At 40.8% G+C, this 17,493-nt stretch overlaps 2 protein-coding genes across 2 annotated transcripts in view; both read right to left on the bottom strand.

Moving 5' to 3' along the window:
• Nucleotides 1-2,621, bottom strand: part of acaca (acetyl-CoA carboxylase alpha) — a 34,851-nt gene extending 32,230 nt beyond the window's left edge. Inside the window, exons 1-2 of the mRNA XM_069675313.1 lie at nucleotides 2,564-2,621; nucleotides 913-1,171 (exon numbers count right to left, since the gene is read on the bottom strand). Coding sequence (XP_069531414.1) covers nucleotides 913-1,142 — 230 coding nt within the window. The 5' untranslated portion in view covers nucleotides 1,143-1,171; nucleotides 2,564-2,621. The remainder of the gene's footprint in view (nucleotides 1-912; nucleotides 1,172-2,563) is intronic.
• A 9,126-nt stretch (nucleotides 2,622-11,747) lies between these two features.
• Nucleotides 11,748-16,566, bottom strand: LOC138603214 (T-box transcription factor TBX2b-like). The gene is made up of 7 exons (XM_069674917.1): nucleotides 16,208-16,566; nucleotides 15,600-15,867; nucleotides 15,286-15,432; nucleotides 15,009-15,085; nucleotides 14,751-14,914; nucleotides 13,242-13,786; nucleotides 11,748-12,164 (listed from the first exon to the last, which is right to left on the bottom strand). The coding sequence occupies exons 1-7, from the start codon at nucleotides 16,564-16,566 to the stop codon at nucleotides 11,748-11,750; spliced, it is 1,977 nt and encodes a 658-aa protein (XP_069531018.1).
• Between the last annotated feature and the right edge of the window lie 927 nt (nucleotides 16,567-17,493).

Genomic DNA, 17,493 nt, shown 5'->3' with positions numbered 1-17,493 from the left:
TAAAAACATCGTCATCCACATGATTGAGGGCATAATGTAACAATATTTGAAACTCAATTTACAGCTAAATGTATAAAAGCAGTTTAAACCCACTTTGGTCGACTAGATTGGGGATATTATGCGAGTATGGGAAAATGTTTGGTTACCTACCTCAGCATGACTGGACTCTATCTCTCTATAAACCTAATTATTCTGTGAGGCTTTAGTGTGAAATGTGATTCACAAATCCTCCTGTCTGTGAAAGCAGCCTGTGAATCTCAGTGAATGTCCTCGGGGCTGACGGAGAGACTGCTGCAAGCCTGAAGCAAAGTTGTGACAGTACTCAAAAGCTCCTTTCAACTGTCTAATCTGGAATTTCAGCGTGTGCACAGACCTCCAACTTTCCAAAAACAACATTCTGTAGTTTTGGCCTAATATCCAGGAGTCTCTCGCAAACTGAGCAAACAGAGAAACCTTGAGCCGTGCGCACTGCAGCCAGTGAAACCACATTTTTTCACGTGCTGCAAAAGGGGGCTACTCATCAAAGGAGGAGGAGGAGTATACAGCCTGAACAGAGTGTACTCATTCTGGACCCCAGGCCTGCTCAAACAAGACTAGGGTCATAAAAACAGCATTTGAACTTGCAGGTTACAAATTTGCATCTCACACATGCATGCTTTATAGCCAAAAAGAAACAATGCAATGCAAGGATGCATGTCTTAATAATACTCCAATTTAATGCATCACTATGGGTACAGGAAGAGTAAACAAAAAATGCTTGTATTGCAAAGGAGACTGTTTGATTTTAACCCCTAAAGAACCTGTAAAATTGTCCACATTGGGAAATGGTTTATGTAGCATCTAAAGCGTGGTACAATTGCTCTGAATGCCTGAAAAACATTTTAATAGTACATAGAGTGTTAGAATTCTAACCTTAGATTTTGTGTGGGGCCGTCAATGGGGTCGAATCCTATTTCATATGTGCTGTCTGAGCTCCCGGAGGACGGAGACAAGGACCGAGTCTCCTTCTCCTCCAGCTGCAGGTCAGGCTTCCCTTGGATCTCATCTTCCGAGTTCTCCTCCGATACAGATCCCACAATGAAGTGAGAGTGCAACGCCGCAACGGCCGGGTTCTTCTTGGCAGCACCGTCCTGCTGTGCCATGACTGGACGACACGAACAGGCTGCAAATACTAGCGAGAGACACAAAAGTGACAGCGACAGTTATAGAGGAGATAAAGAGTCCAAATATCAGGGTACAGTCGGTGTGACACAAGATTGCAACGGCTGATTTGTCACGCTGTTTGTCTTATTGCAAAAGTGGGTTATATAAACTTATGTATCTTGATAAAGCATATCAAGGTATTACAACACTTTGACTGACACTGGGAGCATCAGCACATTGTGTGCAGGTTCTGAAAAAGTTTCATAACTAAACTCACCAAAAATATTGCATTTTAGAATTCAAAATCAGCAAGTAGTGGGATCATAGTGTTACCAATAACTATACATCCACAGGCATTGCTTGCATCTAAGAGAAGAATAGAATAGAACTTTATTAATCCCAAAGGAAATTCTTGTGCCAGGTTGCTCCAAAGTTACAGTAGAAAAATAACTCAAACATAAGTGAAATAAACAATATTTAATGTAATATTAATATAATATATACAATATAAGTGTATAGAAGTTAAATGTCCAGAGACAGTGCCGAATAAAATAACAACAGTAATATATAAGAAGTAATGAAAACCTTATATTAGATAAATATGTAAAAGTGCATGGTAATTTTAAAAAGTTATATTGCATAAGATAGTGAAAGCTACAGTATAAGAAACAAGAAAAGTGTGCCTGTCAATTAAAAGATAATGGCTATATCAAGTGTAGGACTACAACAGCATGTTGCATGAATTCATTTCAGAGAATATTTTACTGAAAATTCAAACATTACCTTTTCTAGTACTGGATTTATCATCCACTTGCTGAGTTAGCAAAGACGTGCTATTAAATGTTTATTAAAAGTCCCCTTATGGACACAATAACATGCAATTTAACTTGCACTGTGCTGTCTATTCTCTTTCTGCCCGTTGCTACAACTAAATGTTATTGCACCTGTCTGTTCAGGTAGAAAGAGATGACTGCCAGGTGAGGCACACCTTACCTATCGATACATGCTTGCGGGACCAGAAAAACAAGCCGAGCACTGAAGCCAGACACGCTAAAAACGTGAGCCAGGGGTGCATCACAAAACATAACCGAAAGTCAGCTTGTTAACACACCGAAACTTCTGGATGAAAGCACATTATTTATTGTCAATTTGAGTCGACTACATTTAAGCTTTCAATAAAACGTTACCTGTCAAGTCAAAGCTAGCTCCCTAACTCATCCGCAGCCAAAGATAAGCTGATGCTAACAGCGTAGGTGTTAGCTAGCTTACCGGCAGTTGCTAATACAATTATAATGCCGAAGTGATGGCACTAATACAGTACTGCTGACTGCACTGCAGGTGTGACTGTACTGCAGCGTGGTCCGACACCGGCAGAATTGTTTAACGTAAACTGGGATAAAGATCCTAGCTAACAACTCACCGGTGGAGACTAAACGAAGCGTAATCCTGACCAATGTTGACTCCGAGGGATCGATAAATTAATTATTTCTATCAGACATCTCTGTCTCCAGTGATGATGATGAAAAAAATCACATCATGATGAGGTCACGGAGCTCCGACAGACGCTTTAACAGCAGAGAGTGGGGTGATGTGATGATGCGCACACAGGTTACTATTGGACAATGACCTCTGACCGCCACTTCCGCTATAGAAATAGATGGTGTAGAAAAGACTACACAGTCAAGATGGTTCACTGCTGCAGCAAACCAATAACTGTATATATATATTTATGAATTTTTATACAGTCTATGCAGCAAAAGCTATGTATGCAATTCAATACAATACAATCTTTGTTTATTAGATTATGTATGTTATATAATATAAAAGTATAATTTTGTGTGGATAGAATAGTGGAGTTAAACGAAATTTTCCCTCTTCTCTATCTTAAAAACAAAATTAATATACTCACACACTAATTTCTATGGAAGCCTTAGCAGAAATGCATCGATACATTATATTTACTCCATTTTCCCGTGATAACAAGTTATTTCTGGGGTTTTTTCTCGAGATCTCGACTTATTTATCACGAGATAACAACGCTGCACCACCATAACGTCAGATAATCATAACTTGTAGCCCCAGAGTTGTAAAAGCAGAAAACGAACATAGAAATAGGTGTAACTTACCTCATTAGTGTGGGCAATGGCAGCATGGCATGTGGTAGTCTGTAATAACACAGGGACCAGCCTATTGTTTTGATTTCTAGATTGCTGGGAAATTATCCTGTAATCATGGGAAAACAAGCTTTGTTTGTTATCTTGTTATCACGGGAAAACAGAGTAAATTAAGTGTATGGATGCAGATCTGCTAAGGGCTTCCATATATTTCCTTAGTTTTCTTTTGATTAATCTGTAATTTTGATCATAATTTAAAAATAGCAATATATTTTATTATGCATTAAACAATCCTTGCATGTACTGGCAGTAAAGACCCCTTGTAAAGTAAATCTGTTGTAGTCACTGTGTACGTTCTATTCCGTGTAGATCTAGAACGGTTTCATTCTCGGACAACCAATCAGATTCCGGAGGAGGTTTTGTGGGCGGAGTTAGCAGGTTCACAGGAGGGGCGGGTATCGGAGGAGGTGGTCCCGCGTCATGCATGTACTGTCTTCAGCTTAACCGTGCCAATGCCTGAAGCTAGCCAAGGGCTGTCTCACGTGTGTTTTATGACAAAAATAACAGACACATTTACAGTTTCAGATGTGAGTTAACCTCAGGGGATCGTTAATACCTGGAGACAGTTCTCTTACACGATCATTAACCACAACGTCGCTGTTGGAATTTAACCACTTTCATGCGCTTATGAGAACAACAGAAGGCGCAGGGCAACGCCTCGGGTCTGCGCTGTGTCAAATATAAGGTTTGTTCGAGATGAGCGAGACCTGCGCAGAATTGATCACCACCTTGCCAAGCACATTGCATGACGGTTAGATTGTTGTCCGACTTGCTCTGAAAACCCGACTGCTCGAGGCTTTGAAGTGCCGCTGGAGCGAGGCGGCTGCAGTTTTCAGGGCCAGGAGCCGCAGTTGCTCTCCACCGACTGCACAACTCCATTCATGATGGTAAACGACTTGCTCTGGTTTGAATGAAGCGCCTATTGGCTGAAAAAAGCCTCGACACCCCCCACAAGGAAGTGATGAGATTTCTGTCTTATTCATCATTATTCATTAAACTTAATGAAGTGTCAGACAGACACCAGACGTTTTTTATCAAAGTACTGTCATTCACATTGTATTGCTTTACTCATTCCTCATGAACGTTGTCTTAATAAACATAAATACAATGACGTTTATATCGAAATAACTATCAAAATGCCCTGAATAAAGTATAATGAGAACTTAATATTAAATCTAATTAAAATAATAATAATATAATAATAACAACAACAACAACAACAAATTAAAACTTTGTTCACTTCAATTTACAGAAAGATGTTGGTATTATGGATGCTTGACCAGGCCAGCAGCTAACTTGTCAATAAAGAAGTGTCCGACTTTATGACTCATCCCCCGACTGCAATCGGCTACTCTCGCCTGTTGTCGAGGCGAGCCGTCAGTCATCTCGAACAAGCCTGTGGTCAATGTGAAATGATCAGCATCCGCACCAGTTTAGCTTCCAAGTATCACCCATGTGCCGCCAAAGATCATAAGTGCTACAAGATAAGTCACTAAACTAACAGATGATATCCACTCAGAATAAACTTTCATACGAAAAAGTCTTATGATAGGCTTTTTAATGTTTTAATGGCTTTTGTTTAACTCTGGTTGTTGTTTCTTTCTTTCTTTCTTTTTGGATCATTTGGACAGGGTAGCATATGTGAGAGGCTACTCCTGCAAAGAAGGCCAAAAGCTGCTGTACACAGCTAAATTAGCAATACGAAAGACAAGTAATGTTATTACACCAGAAATGTCAGATTAAACTGATCAGGGCTGTTTATATCTCCATGCAAGACCAAAGAGACTGATGCGGCTAAAGGGTACAGTGAAGTGTTGCTTTCAAAAAGTGGTTTCTTGTTTTCATCTGGGGTCGACTGCAGGTCAAGCTGCATGGTTTGTCATTTGAAATGCAGTTATACTGCATACTCAACTGTACAAGTAAAAAGACTTCATGCAAATCCTGTTGTGGGACTACTTTGGGTTTTCTCATGTTTACGCAGACGATTCTCCTTGTTCCATCATGATAGGGCCTATCTGTTGTATATGTGGCCTATGTTGCTTTGAGAAAAGTGTTGCTGCTCATCTGAACCAATACTTCTTAGACTAACATTTTTAAGTCACAAGATGCTTTGTTTTCAAAGTGCACTTTGCTGTGATTCTTAAGAAACAAAAAATCTGAACAGGCCAAAAAAACTAAACTGTAAAAGGAACATTAAGACAGGAGCTTGATACTGAAATAAAACCAGAACCATGTCATAAACAATAAAGATAAAATGTAGTATAACAACATCTAAATGCTCGTATTTCCATTCAGAACATCACAGTTTCACATTGTAGTCTAACAAGTGTAACTCGAGGAGCATAAGCAAAATTATAGTGTTACTTCAACTGTTGTCCACTAGAGGGCCTCAGACGCCATTCATATGCAATTTTCAAGTGGAGTTAAGTTTGGACAGTAGCAGAGGCCAAATCTTCCCCATAAGCCTTATGGAGACTGTAGTTCAAGATTTCATTATTATTATTAAAAAATTAAAAATATTCATTTTTTTATCTCCTCCTTTGTGTGTCATAGTGGGAGGGATGTAACAGTTAAATCATTTGAATCTGAGGCCTGACGAGTGCGCTGTGTTTTGTTGCTTTATCACACAACAGATCCCACAGATGTAGCTGGTTTGAGGAAGATAGCAACTGTCATGTCTGCAGACATGTCAAACAGGGCTGTTGCTCATGAGTTGAATGTTCATATCACAACCATAAGTCATCTCCAATGTTGTTTCCAAAAATGTGGCAGTCCATCCATTCAGCCTCATGCAGTTTACCTGCAACATCATCTGAGACCAGCCAGGGAAGTGACATTTTAGTGTGACTTTTTTATTGACCAGCTCCAGGCATGCTTGTGTAAAAAATTTATTTAAAATTTTTTTTTTTTTTTTTTACAATTTTGTGAATGAAATTTGAAAGAAGGAAGCCTTTGGTTTTCATAGAAAAGGATATTTTAACTCATGCCAAATTGTAGCAAAAAAGAGGGTTGCATCTATATTTTCGTTCAGTATATATAATGCCATTATCCAATGCAGGTGTCCAATCCAATCCACTTTATTTATATAGCACATTTTAAAAACAACAAGGTTACCAAAGTGCTGCACAACAGATAAAAACAGTAAATAAGTAAAATTCAAATGTTAAAATTAATATATAAAAAGTAAAAAAATAAAAACACAGTAAAATAAAAGCACTAAGAAATACATAAAACACAAAACAACAACCAATGATTTAGAAACAATAAAAGACAAACAGAGACCACACAATTCTCATGCTGGATTAAAAGCCAAGGAATAAAAATGCGTTTTAAGAAGAGATTTAAAAGTATCTAGAGTGAGGGCCATTTTGACGTGGGTGGGTAGCTCATTCCACAATTTAGGAGCTACCACTGAAAAAGCACAGTCACCCCTGGTCTTATGTCTGCTTTTTGGGATGACAAGACGCAGCTGATCAGCGGACCTCAATGCTCTTGAGGGGGTGTAGGTGTGTATGAGGTCTGTGATGTACTGAGGTGCCAGACTATTTAATGACTTAAACACAAACAATAAAATCTTAAAATTAATTCTAAAATGGACAGGGAGCCAGTGGAGGGAGGCGAGAACGGGGGTAATGTGTTCATGCTTGCGCGTTCCTGTTAAAAGACAAGCCGTGTTTTGGAGGTGTCCTCTAAAATCAGTGAGCAATAATGATTGCTTGGATTGTATTCCCTTTCTCTTGCATAAAAACAGAAGCATTTACTTATTAATCTGAAATCGTCTTTATTTGTTGTGTCATAACTGGATTTTTTCCTCCCTTTAGTCATGGCATATCTCCTTTTTTATGTTTGAGCTTGTGGATTCACCTCTCTCCCCTCTTCACCTTTTTGTATCCACACTCTAACAAAGCCTTGCGAGCTTCACGCTTGTGCTTTATTCATGATAACACAGGCTTTTGGATGATATCCCTGTTAAGAGCTTTATTCATATTGTATGCTACAGATGAGTACGTAGTCTCTTTGAACCATCTGTGTTGACGTTTTTATCTCTGCTCTTACTTTCCCAGGAAACTTAGAGCAGCAATATGCTGAGTATTCCTTCAGCATCCAGGGATATGTAAGTCTATACATAGATGCAGCATGCTTTGACACTGTTAAATGCAAAACACCATGGTTTATTTACATAGTCCATCTGAGCTTTACAGACCTAAGAAAGTGCTTTGAGTAGAGTCAGTCAAACAAATGTGTTAATACAGTAATTCATCTGCCCACTATGCAATATGACATAACTGATATAAGTCCTGCTGCACGCCTGTCAACTAGTCCGAAAGAGGAGGAATATGGTGCGTGAGGCCGGATGTTGTTGACAGAAGTAGACCTCTCCCCTCTCTCCAAAGAGCCACAACCTTCCAGGGAAAAGTTTCCTGCGGTCTGCAAAACTTTACAGTTGACCTCTTTGCCACATTTTTGGGCCAGTAGAGATTTTCTTTCAGTATAACCCTACACTCAGCCAAGGGGAAAATACACACAGTGGAGGTTTGAGAGGAGAACAGTACATGGGAAAGGGGGACATTCAGATCAACATTTCTCCTGGGAGACTAACTTTTTTTTTTTTTGCAACAGCAGCCACAGAGAAGAAGGAAGAGTGTCAGGGAAATGTAAAGGATGACCTCTTAATTTAATGTCTTATGTACTGGTACAGAACACAAAAGTGACTATTTCAGTATATAACACTTACACTTTCTAAAAATTTAAAGCCTATGGCAAAGGCAACACTTCTCCTTTGTACCCATGTACAAAGGAGAACCATCTGTACATTATCTATACCGCTTATCCGGTTAAGCGCTGCAGGGGGCGGGTTACACCCTGTGATTAACTGGACTGATTGTCAGTCAAGATCAACTGACTGGACTGATCTCCACTCAATCCCAGGGCTAACACATAGAGACCGCAGAACATGCAAACACAAAAAGGCCCCCTAAGTCTGAAATGGGATTCGAACCAGAACCCTCCAGCTGTGAGGCGACAGTGGATACCACTGCACCACTGTGCAGCCAAACAGAGGAGAACCAGATATTGCAATATAGTTACATTTTTCCAAGTTATTTGCTCATTACACAGATTACACAGAAATAGCTTTCAACATGTTGAAACATTGTGATACTTCAAGGGAAGAAAATGAATAATTCACTGAGGTGATTTGTCCAGAGTTTTACAGGTGAGTTTATGTCTTCCCCATCACTTGGTGCCACATCCCTGCTGGTGTCAAACATAAGCTGTGTCCCAATCCAGGGGCTGCAGCCTTCAAAGGATGTGGTCTACGGAGGATGCTCCATTCATAGCCTGTGTAGACCGTTAAAGCTGAACTGAAATGAGACGGTCTGCTCTACGGAGCATTTCCTGTTTGCATCACCAGTTGTTCCTGCCCTTACCCTTGCATCACCAAACGGCGCTTCTGTCGCCTAGCAACAGGTAGCTAGCGGTCTAACTACAGAGGACGCATTTGTCAGCTGCATCTTAAGGACCCTTGAAATTGGGACAGCCTTCGACGCGCAGCTATAACGCAATCGGCCTTCAAATACGGCCTTCAAAGGCTGCAGCCCCTGGATTGGGACATAGCTATAAACCAGCTATAGACTGTATAAAAAGATGGACGACATGACAGCTCCCTAAAAGTGAAGCCAAAACATCTGGCTGCTGCAGTATAGGTCATAAAGCCCGCCTTCTCCATGTTAACAGATGGGACATGAGTCAAACTATAAAATCAAAATACACGTTAAATAAATGTTTCTCAAACATGGTTTCTGTCATTATAGTTTATTTTTAATTAGTTATTTGAAGCTGTAAAAAGGATGATTGACAGCTCTGTTGACAAATACGGCTCCTGCAGCCGATCTGTTCCGGATGAGCAGAGTAGAGGAGGAACGACAGAGGCGACGTAACAAAAACAATCACTACAGTCATTGAAGTTTACATATCTGTGAACGTCTGACTCAGACCACAAGAAGCTGTTCTGCTGTTAAATACATTAATGTGCAGGATCTTTGCTGTTTTTTGTTGGTAAGCTAAGTGTGTGTTTTGGTTGGCGGAAGTGGCTACAGCGGCTCCACCCGGCAATCTCTACTGCGCAACTCTGGCTCCATTTGTCACCATCGCAAGATGGCAGCACCTATCACGGGGTATTTGGCTTTAATTTCGTACAATGAGAGCAGATGGAGACGCGTGGTCTTGGTGTCAAACCAGCAGCCTTTTATTACTCCGTGTGCGACAGCCTGAAAGATGACCAAATATATTATACCTTCCTGTTTCCATTATAGTATCATTGCATGACAAACGTTGGCCTCTGGAAAATAAAGTGTGACATGTGCAGCTAATTAGCTGTATTGTTTGGAAAAGTGGATAACAGCCTGTATATCCACAAGAGTTATGACCTTTTGTCTCAATGTGCTACTACCCTTTGATGCCTTCCAGCCTACAGCAGGGTTTCATTATTATACGTGTGAACCACTGTAAGTGCCACAGAGCTCACACGTTGTTGCTAAAATAGGCAGGATATTGATAGCTCTATATGAACATATAACATGCAAAACTATGTACAATTTTGTGTAAAATTTCTGGACTCTGGAAAGGTCACTCTCTTCTTAACGTCCGAGAAATGTTTTGAAACTCTTCATATTGACTATACGAGTCAATATTTAATTTAAGTACTCCGAAAAAGTATATTTTCTAGTTGCAGCTTGAGGTGAGGTTTGGGCAGCGGGATTAGCAACTCGAGTGTGGCTTTGCTGTCACAAGCAGAGAGATGTTTTGGGAATTGCCCTTGCAAGCAGTGAGCTGCACTCATGCATACAGAATGTAGTGCACTGGACCGCAGACTCGCTCATTCACCTTTATTGCTCAGCCACCATCGCTATGGCCAAGGGCATGGCAGCAGCAGCAGCTGTTGCACAACACCACTTCTGTCGGACTGTAGTGAAGTCTTCACACGCATGAAGAACAATAAAGTGAAGTTGCAAAAAATGAAGTACTTAAGTGTCAGAGTTTTTTTATATTCAGTAAGGAGAGAAGCAGCAGCACTGCAGATCAAGGAAATTAAGATCCTTACATTCAAAGCCGTCATGGCCTCATGATACCTTTGAAGTGACAGAAAAGATGAGCAGAGTGATTGATGGTGTTAGAAGGGCGCCCGAGGTGCATCAGAAATGGACAGAATTAGGATAAGGATAGACCCAAAGGCTGAAGTTAAATAAACTTAAAGGATTACAGGTTGAGGATAACATCCAGACGGATCCTGATCCACACCGGAGAATTGAATCCAGTCCAACTCGGCCGCTATAATGGGCTACTATTTATCCAACGTGTGGACATTTATCAATCCTTACAAGTGATAACTGATGAACTTCTGTGGGTTTCGGCTTTATATAGATTTATGAAGGCTTGACCTATATATTGGTCCAGCTGTAGCCTATATATCAGCGGACAGGTGGCAGGATGTAGCACTATTTTTTCGAATGAGCAACAGCTTTTCAAGTGTTGCATCGACTTAAAGTTATGACCAAACGTAATCATTCTGAAGAGACAAACAACAGGAAGCTTTTGTTTGAGATGTTTCTGGTGTTTCAAACAGCTCCTTTTTTGTTGAGCACAGCCATCTGGATATTTAACCGAAACAATGAACAGATTAAGACAACAGCTTGAAATGTGAACAACATCTTTATTTAGACTGTGAAAAAATCAAATCAAATCACTTAATCTATTTACCTGAATAGTTTGGCAGACAACCTGCCAGGTAGCTAAAGACAGTTTGTTTTGGTGCTCTTAAAAAAAGAATCCTGAGTTTTCCCTCCGAGTCCAGAGTGTAGCTTTGGTACAACAGAAAGTGAAACTGTAAATAGGCAGGATTAACAGAGATCAGATACACAACTCAGTCTAAAATAGTTTTTTTTGTACAAAAAAAGTTTGTGAATACTAAAATGACAGGAACATTTTCACACACAAAAAAAGTGTTTTGATTTTTTCATTTAAAGCTCAATATCGTCCTTGTAGATCATTCCACTGTGGGCGGATTTGGACAGCTCGTTTTCCCTGAAGCAATTCCAGTTTTAATATTTTTTTGAAAAAAAAAAAAGTATAATAATAATTAATAAATTATATAAGCTTGATTTGTCTATTTTTTAACTGGGCAAAGTACATATAAACATCATTTCAGAAGCATTTTGATCACTTAAATTGAGTTAATATAATTAATTCTAACATTAACATAAAAGTCTACATCCCCTTTGAGCTGCTAATTCAGTGTTTACTGATGATAAAATGATGAATTAAATAGCAGCAAGACATGCAAAAACTTTAAGTGATGCTAATGTGCAGCTTAAGCTCGTCCCTCACCCAGTATCCACTGTGTGTAGGGTGAAAAACAACATATAGCAGAGTCTACTGTAAAGGAAGTGGTTTTCCCAGTTCTCCAGCTGGATCATGGAGGTTTTGCAGTTCCCTAATGGAATCCTTCACGATGGTTTTCTGTGCTGGAGTCTTCAGCTTGGATTTGGTTTTGTGACTGGGATTGTCAGACACTGGACTGGATTCTCTGCTTCCGGATTTGGACGGCTCAGACTGGGAGTTTAAACTCGCAGGTGATCCCGTCCTGAGCAGGTTTTGGCTTGAGGTGACAGAGGTGGGGATCTGATAGGGGCTGAATCGCAACCAGGGCTGGTGGCTGCGGAAACAGGGGTTTCTGGTCAGCGTGGGGGTTGCAGAGCAGGTGGGGAGAGCTGGAGCGATCGCAGCAGGTGCGGCCATGTAGCGGTACGGATAGGAGAGCAGTCCGCCGAAAGGTGACAGTGGGATTCCCTGTAGAAAAAATAAAAAATAAAAAATAAGTTAGTTTTTCTTTTTTTTTTCTTCTCATATTTTCAGATGCAGCCTTGTAGAATAGAAATGTGAAGTTAGTTAATTTTAATTAAGTTAATTAAATATTTAAAGACATTGAAACTGCTATTAAACAAGGAGAAAAATGATTAAAAAAAAGATGTACCATAATACCAATACCATGCATGCATTTGTGATTGAATTAAACTCATTTTATATTGGAGTTGTAAGATGTTCTTATTAAAGCCTGCTTTTTATTAAAATATGATAAAAATATGACATATGCTGGAACTCCTTGTTACCTTTAACTATAAAGCCAAGAAAAGCAAATTATTGCATGCGGCCCCTAAGATTGATTATTTCACCCGTTACAGGTTGAGCACCCCTGGCCTTACTGGAGTTACTGTACATGATTGGTGTTAAAAATGTCATACAAGTATCATCTCAGATACTCGGTGGCAGCATCTGCGTGTGCGTTTAGGCTGTCCAGCCAGTGTTCTCATCTTAACTTTCCTGCTGGGACTGCCACGTAGCATCACATAATACACCCTCCAGATCTGTACCTGCCTACTGGCAGGGAGAGTTACTGCATCATAGGACGCTGAATGCATTCTCAGTATTATCTAGTCCAAGCATTAGAGGCATTAAGAGTCATTTCTTATGAAGAAAAAAAACTTTCTTCTTTAAAAGTTCACCTCAGGCATATGGAAGGGGAGGTCAGTAAGACCCCATGGTAACTGTATGAACCGTCATGCAAATGTCTATTTGTATCTCAGTGAACATGTTACTTAGCTCATTGGGATTATGATGTTATGGCTTTAGCGCATGTCAGGGACACAACAGGTCAGTTCACTCAAATAGCGAAACGATCATTTCTACTTTTTCCTCAAAGATATCATCTGTGAAAGACAACTTTAATGAGGAGTGGTGAGAAAGTATGTAATAAGTGCTCTTAAACAACATTTATAAATGGACCATTTAGCACCCTCATACCTGTTCACTAAGTTGATTCAAATCTGTGTATTAAAATGAGAATACAGCACCCCTTTCAAAGCGTACCTGAGATGCCAGCATGTGCTGTGACAGGTGAAACATGAAGGGAGACGCAGAGGTGATGCTTTGAGAAGAAAGGCCTCCGTTGTCTGGGTTAGTTCCTCCAGGCAAAGAAGAAAACAGATGTCCCATCCCCGTGGAGGAAAAGGCCTCTGGCTTCATCGACAACTGTCCGGGATGAAGCAACAGCGGTGCCCCGAGCTTCAGAAACTGTTGCCTGTGCACGCTGGAGAAATCTAACGTCTGACGGTGCGCAGCACTGAAGGAAGACGAGTTCTGAAACATCATGGGCTGGACTCCATCTTTGATTTCACTCATGTGTTTTCTTGAAGACTCAGTTTCCTTAAAGTGCAGATCATCTGACGCTCTAAAGATTGTTCTTTCTTTCATTGTGTCGTCGTTGCCGTTGCTCTTACTGAGAACAGGCTTCCGCAGTGTCTCCTCGATCTTCTGACTTAAAGCAGACACACGATCAGACCTGGAGCAGCCGGCCTCAGCCATGTCCTCATCCTGTCGGTCAATATCTGAATCACTTCCAATATGGTTCTCATCTGTGGGGAAACATTTGAAGTTGAAAGCAAAAAAAGCATATTTTTTCTTTATTAGCAATGTGTATTTTTATAACACATCGGGAACAGAGGTGATAGAGGCCTGACAGAGATGTTTTGTGCAAACATCTCGGGGCATGAACGAGACAGTGTCCATGTGTGACTAATATCGAGGCGCCAGAAACTAACAGTTGATTCATTAAAGCAGGCTATTTCGGTTGTGTCAAATTGAGTCACGCAGTAAATCGAGGTTATGGTCTACACATAAACAACTTCCTTTCCAGCTTCTGTAGTACACATTTCTGTCATCGTAGTTCTCGAGTGGTTACAATGCACTAAATGTAACATGTCCGTGGTTTAACTCCAGACAGAGACAGTTGCTGCGAGTCATAACTCTCTCTTGCAAAAAAAAAACCTCCATCTCATTAATACAACTTTGATTTTGACCTTAAAAAGGGACAAAAATATTGGTATACTTACTAGATAAAGCCCATGATATATGGTTGAAACCTTAGGGGGAAATGTAAGTATACAGTGCCCCAGTTAGGACACATTTCTTTACCACATGCACTGCATTGAAACACCTTAAGAAAGCAACAATGAGCCTGGAGGACATGTTGACAGTAGGACAAGCACAGGTGTAAATAATACAATTATTGGTGGCTTAAGTCCACTTAGCTGTCTCAGCTCAGAGTCCTGCTATTGTGCGTGATGGCTCACTGTCACACTTTAATGGCTTACGAGGACACTTAAATAGAACAAAGCCATTGTTAATGTCATTAGTAACACCTGTTAGTGAAAGAGGCTCCTGCAGTCATAGATTATAAGGACAGAGTGGTGGATGGTTGACAGCCTGTTGTAAAAGACTCACGGATCCCTGAATGCAGGAGGTAGTCACTTGGGTTCACTAAAACAGTCCGATAAAGGACTTATGCTGAATGACATAACTGACTGTAAGTTCACCCACCTTGACGTGTTGGTGTGGATATCAGGGGGCTTCTCACCCGCTCTCGAGGGGAATGAAAAGGGTCACGGGTACTGAGTTGTTCACATGAGTCGTCCGAATCAGCACAGTCGAGGTCCGCTTTGCTTTGGTTCTCGTGCAGCGGGTACATGGTGAACTGCTTACTCCTGAGGAACACAAGTCAACGTAGGTTTACAAACCTTACCCATAAATATGTCCTTGTATCTTTAATATGATGAGTTGTCACGGCTACACATTTACCTTTTTTCTCGCCTCCCATTTCCAGTGTCTCTGAAGCCTTTGGCGAAAGGGTTGTGGTCGATTTTCAGCTGCGTAATCTTATGGAGGAAAAGAAAAAGGTACAGTACAGTGGGAGCAAGTCTCCCATACCATCATGTGTCAGAGTTATGTTTGCTATTTAACTTTTCATGATGAATTAAAATCAACGCCACTACAACATTAGTATAATACATGCATGGGACTAGATCCGGCCTGCTGTGTTTGCTCGTGGGTGTGGAGGGGGGAGGATTGCGGTTACCTTTTCATTCTGATAAGCAGTGACAGCGATGAACTCTGTCTCTGGGAAAACGTAAGTCCGAAAGGTGCTGTAAGGAAGCTTCATTATGTCGTTGGCTCTCACAATATGAAATCTGGGTTGGTATTTGTGCATGGAATTCAAAATTGTCTGAAAAAACGAAGACAAAGGAAGTTAAAAAATGAGTGCAAGTGGGTGCTTACTAGATGACATAATTTACTAGAATGACACAATAAAAACATTATAGTTAAATAAAGTTAATAAATAAGTAACTGTGATCTTACAGAGAAATCTTAAGAGTTAAAATTGACACTTACAAATCCATGTTTATCTGATATGTTATTGGTGAGTTTGAGTTTATGAAACGCAACCGGCTTGCTCATCCACTGCTCCCCTTTGGACGGGCTGTCTGGGTGGATGTACATGCGTTTCGGCATCTCCGGGTCAGCTTTTCCGGCCACCATCCAGCGGGAGTTGTGAAACTTGTACCGGCAGTCATCGACGGCGACTATGTCCATCAGCAGGATGTACTTTGCTGTTTCATCCAGGCCGTCCACCCGCACTTTGAAAGGCGGAAACATCCTCCTGCAGCAGAAAATGAATGAAAAATGGATGCATTCGCATGTTAGAGAATTCAATCTGGATTTTTTGTGACTTAGTTGTCTTTTTGGGGGTTTTTCTCTTAAGAAGTATGTGGACTAAAGTGGGAAATTAACTGTTTTGCCTACATTTTTTTTTACAGTGTAACTGAGCAAATATTGAACAGGACCCCTGCAAACAAACGCCCTTCAGAATGTCTGATAGCATTAAAAAAAATACAAATGAACATTATTTTATTATTATTTTACATTATTATTAAAATGATACTTTGAACCATAATGATATTTATTATTAGCTGCAAATATGCACATAGTAATTTACGTACCTTCCTGATTTTGTAATAACCATCTCAGTCCCCCTCTTGTGAAATTCATTCCATAAGTTCTGGGAGTCCAGTGTGACTTTCGGGTCATCATCCTGCCCTTCATCTGGCTGCAGACTCTTCAAGGACCGCGCGTGGACTGATGGCTGACGTTGGCGTCCCAGAGCCGCGTGCAGCCCCGCGTCAGAGGGAGCCTGCTCCGACAGAGGCTCGGACAGGGAGGCGACATCTGGGAAAGTCATGGCAGGGAAGAGCGACTGCTGAGCGGCGGTAAAGAAAGCTGGCAGAGGCAGAGCACCTGGTTGGTGAGCTTGGAAAGGATGATGAGCCATGGCAGCCGCTGTGTCAACTGGATCTCTCATCGGGGCATCCGATCTGACAGATCAAACGTGGAAAGTCTCCTAGTTGCAGCTGCAGGCGCGCGAGAGTCTATAGGCTACCAAATTGCAAAAAAGAAAAAAAAACTCTTCAAGAGATTGTAAGTTTTTTAGGACAGCCAAGAGATCAAAAGGAGGAAATGAAAACTTCCAAAAGTCTGCAGACACTTCAGCAACGGCAATGATGGTTGTCACTGCTTCCGCTTGTGGATCCGGCGTGGAGGAGAGAGCACTGCGTGCGCAAACTTGTGAAAAGCTGCAGTGGCACAGATGAGTGAGGACAGCGACATGTATGACAGATGATGTTTACACACAGTCACACGCCTGCCCACCCCCCGCACATGATGCACTAATGAGATAAATTTCCTCACAGAGAGTCACTGTCCGGACCAATTAGAGGTCACGGGGCGTGGTTTCAACCGCTCAGACTACGGAGTCATCCGAGTGCGCATTAATAACCAAAATAAACCCAAGCTGCACAACATCAATTTATCCGCAGCTTCTTTTAACAGTTTAGTTCTTTATACATTACAAGGGGTAATTTTACTATTAACTAAGATATAAATTAAAATTCTATCTGTTTATCAGTGTTGTTTTTGTTGTTATTGTGTAATATAAGTTAATAGGGTAACAAAATCATTTGACTATAGGCCAAACTAAAAGAGGCTAATGGTGCTGTTATTCCTCCAATTTTATATGATCATCATCATCATCATTATTGCCATTTTCTCCTGTTTAGTCCACTTCAGGGTAAGTTAATGGTAACTTACTACTTAGGTTTTAGGCTACTTCCTTATTAATAGTGCCTTGCTCTTGCCTCTATTAAACACGCTGGGTTTTTTGATGATGTGGGGAATGCATGGATCTGTTAATTAAGGCGGACTCGGCGCCAGTTTGCTGGCGTCCCACAAA

The sequence above is a fragment of the Semicossyphus pulcher genome, unplaced genomic scaffold (assembly GCF_022749685.1).
Source record: "Semicossyphus pulcher isolate SPU_LCO1_2020_fin unplaced genomic scaffold, fSemPul1.0.p SCAF_10, whole genome shotgun sequence".
In the NCBI taxonomy this organism is placed as follows: Eukaryota; Metazoa; Chordata; class Actinopteri; order Labriformes; family Labridae; genus Semicossyphus; species Semicossyphus pulcher.
This window is presented reverse-complemented; position numbering and strand designations above follow the sequence as displayed.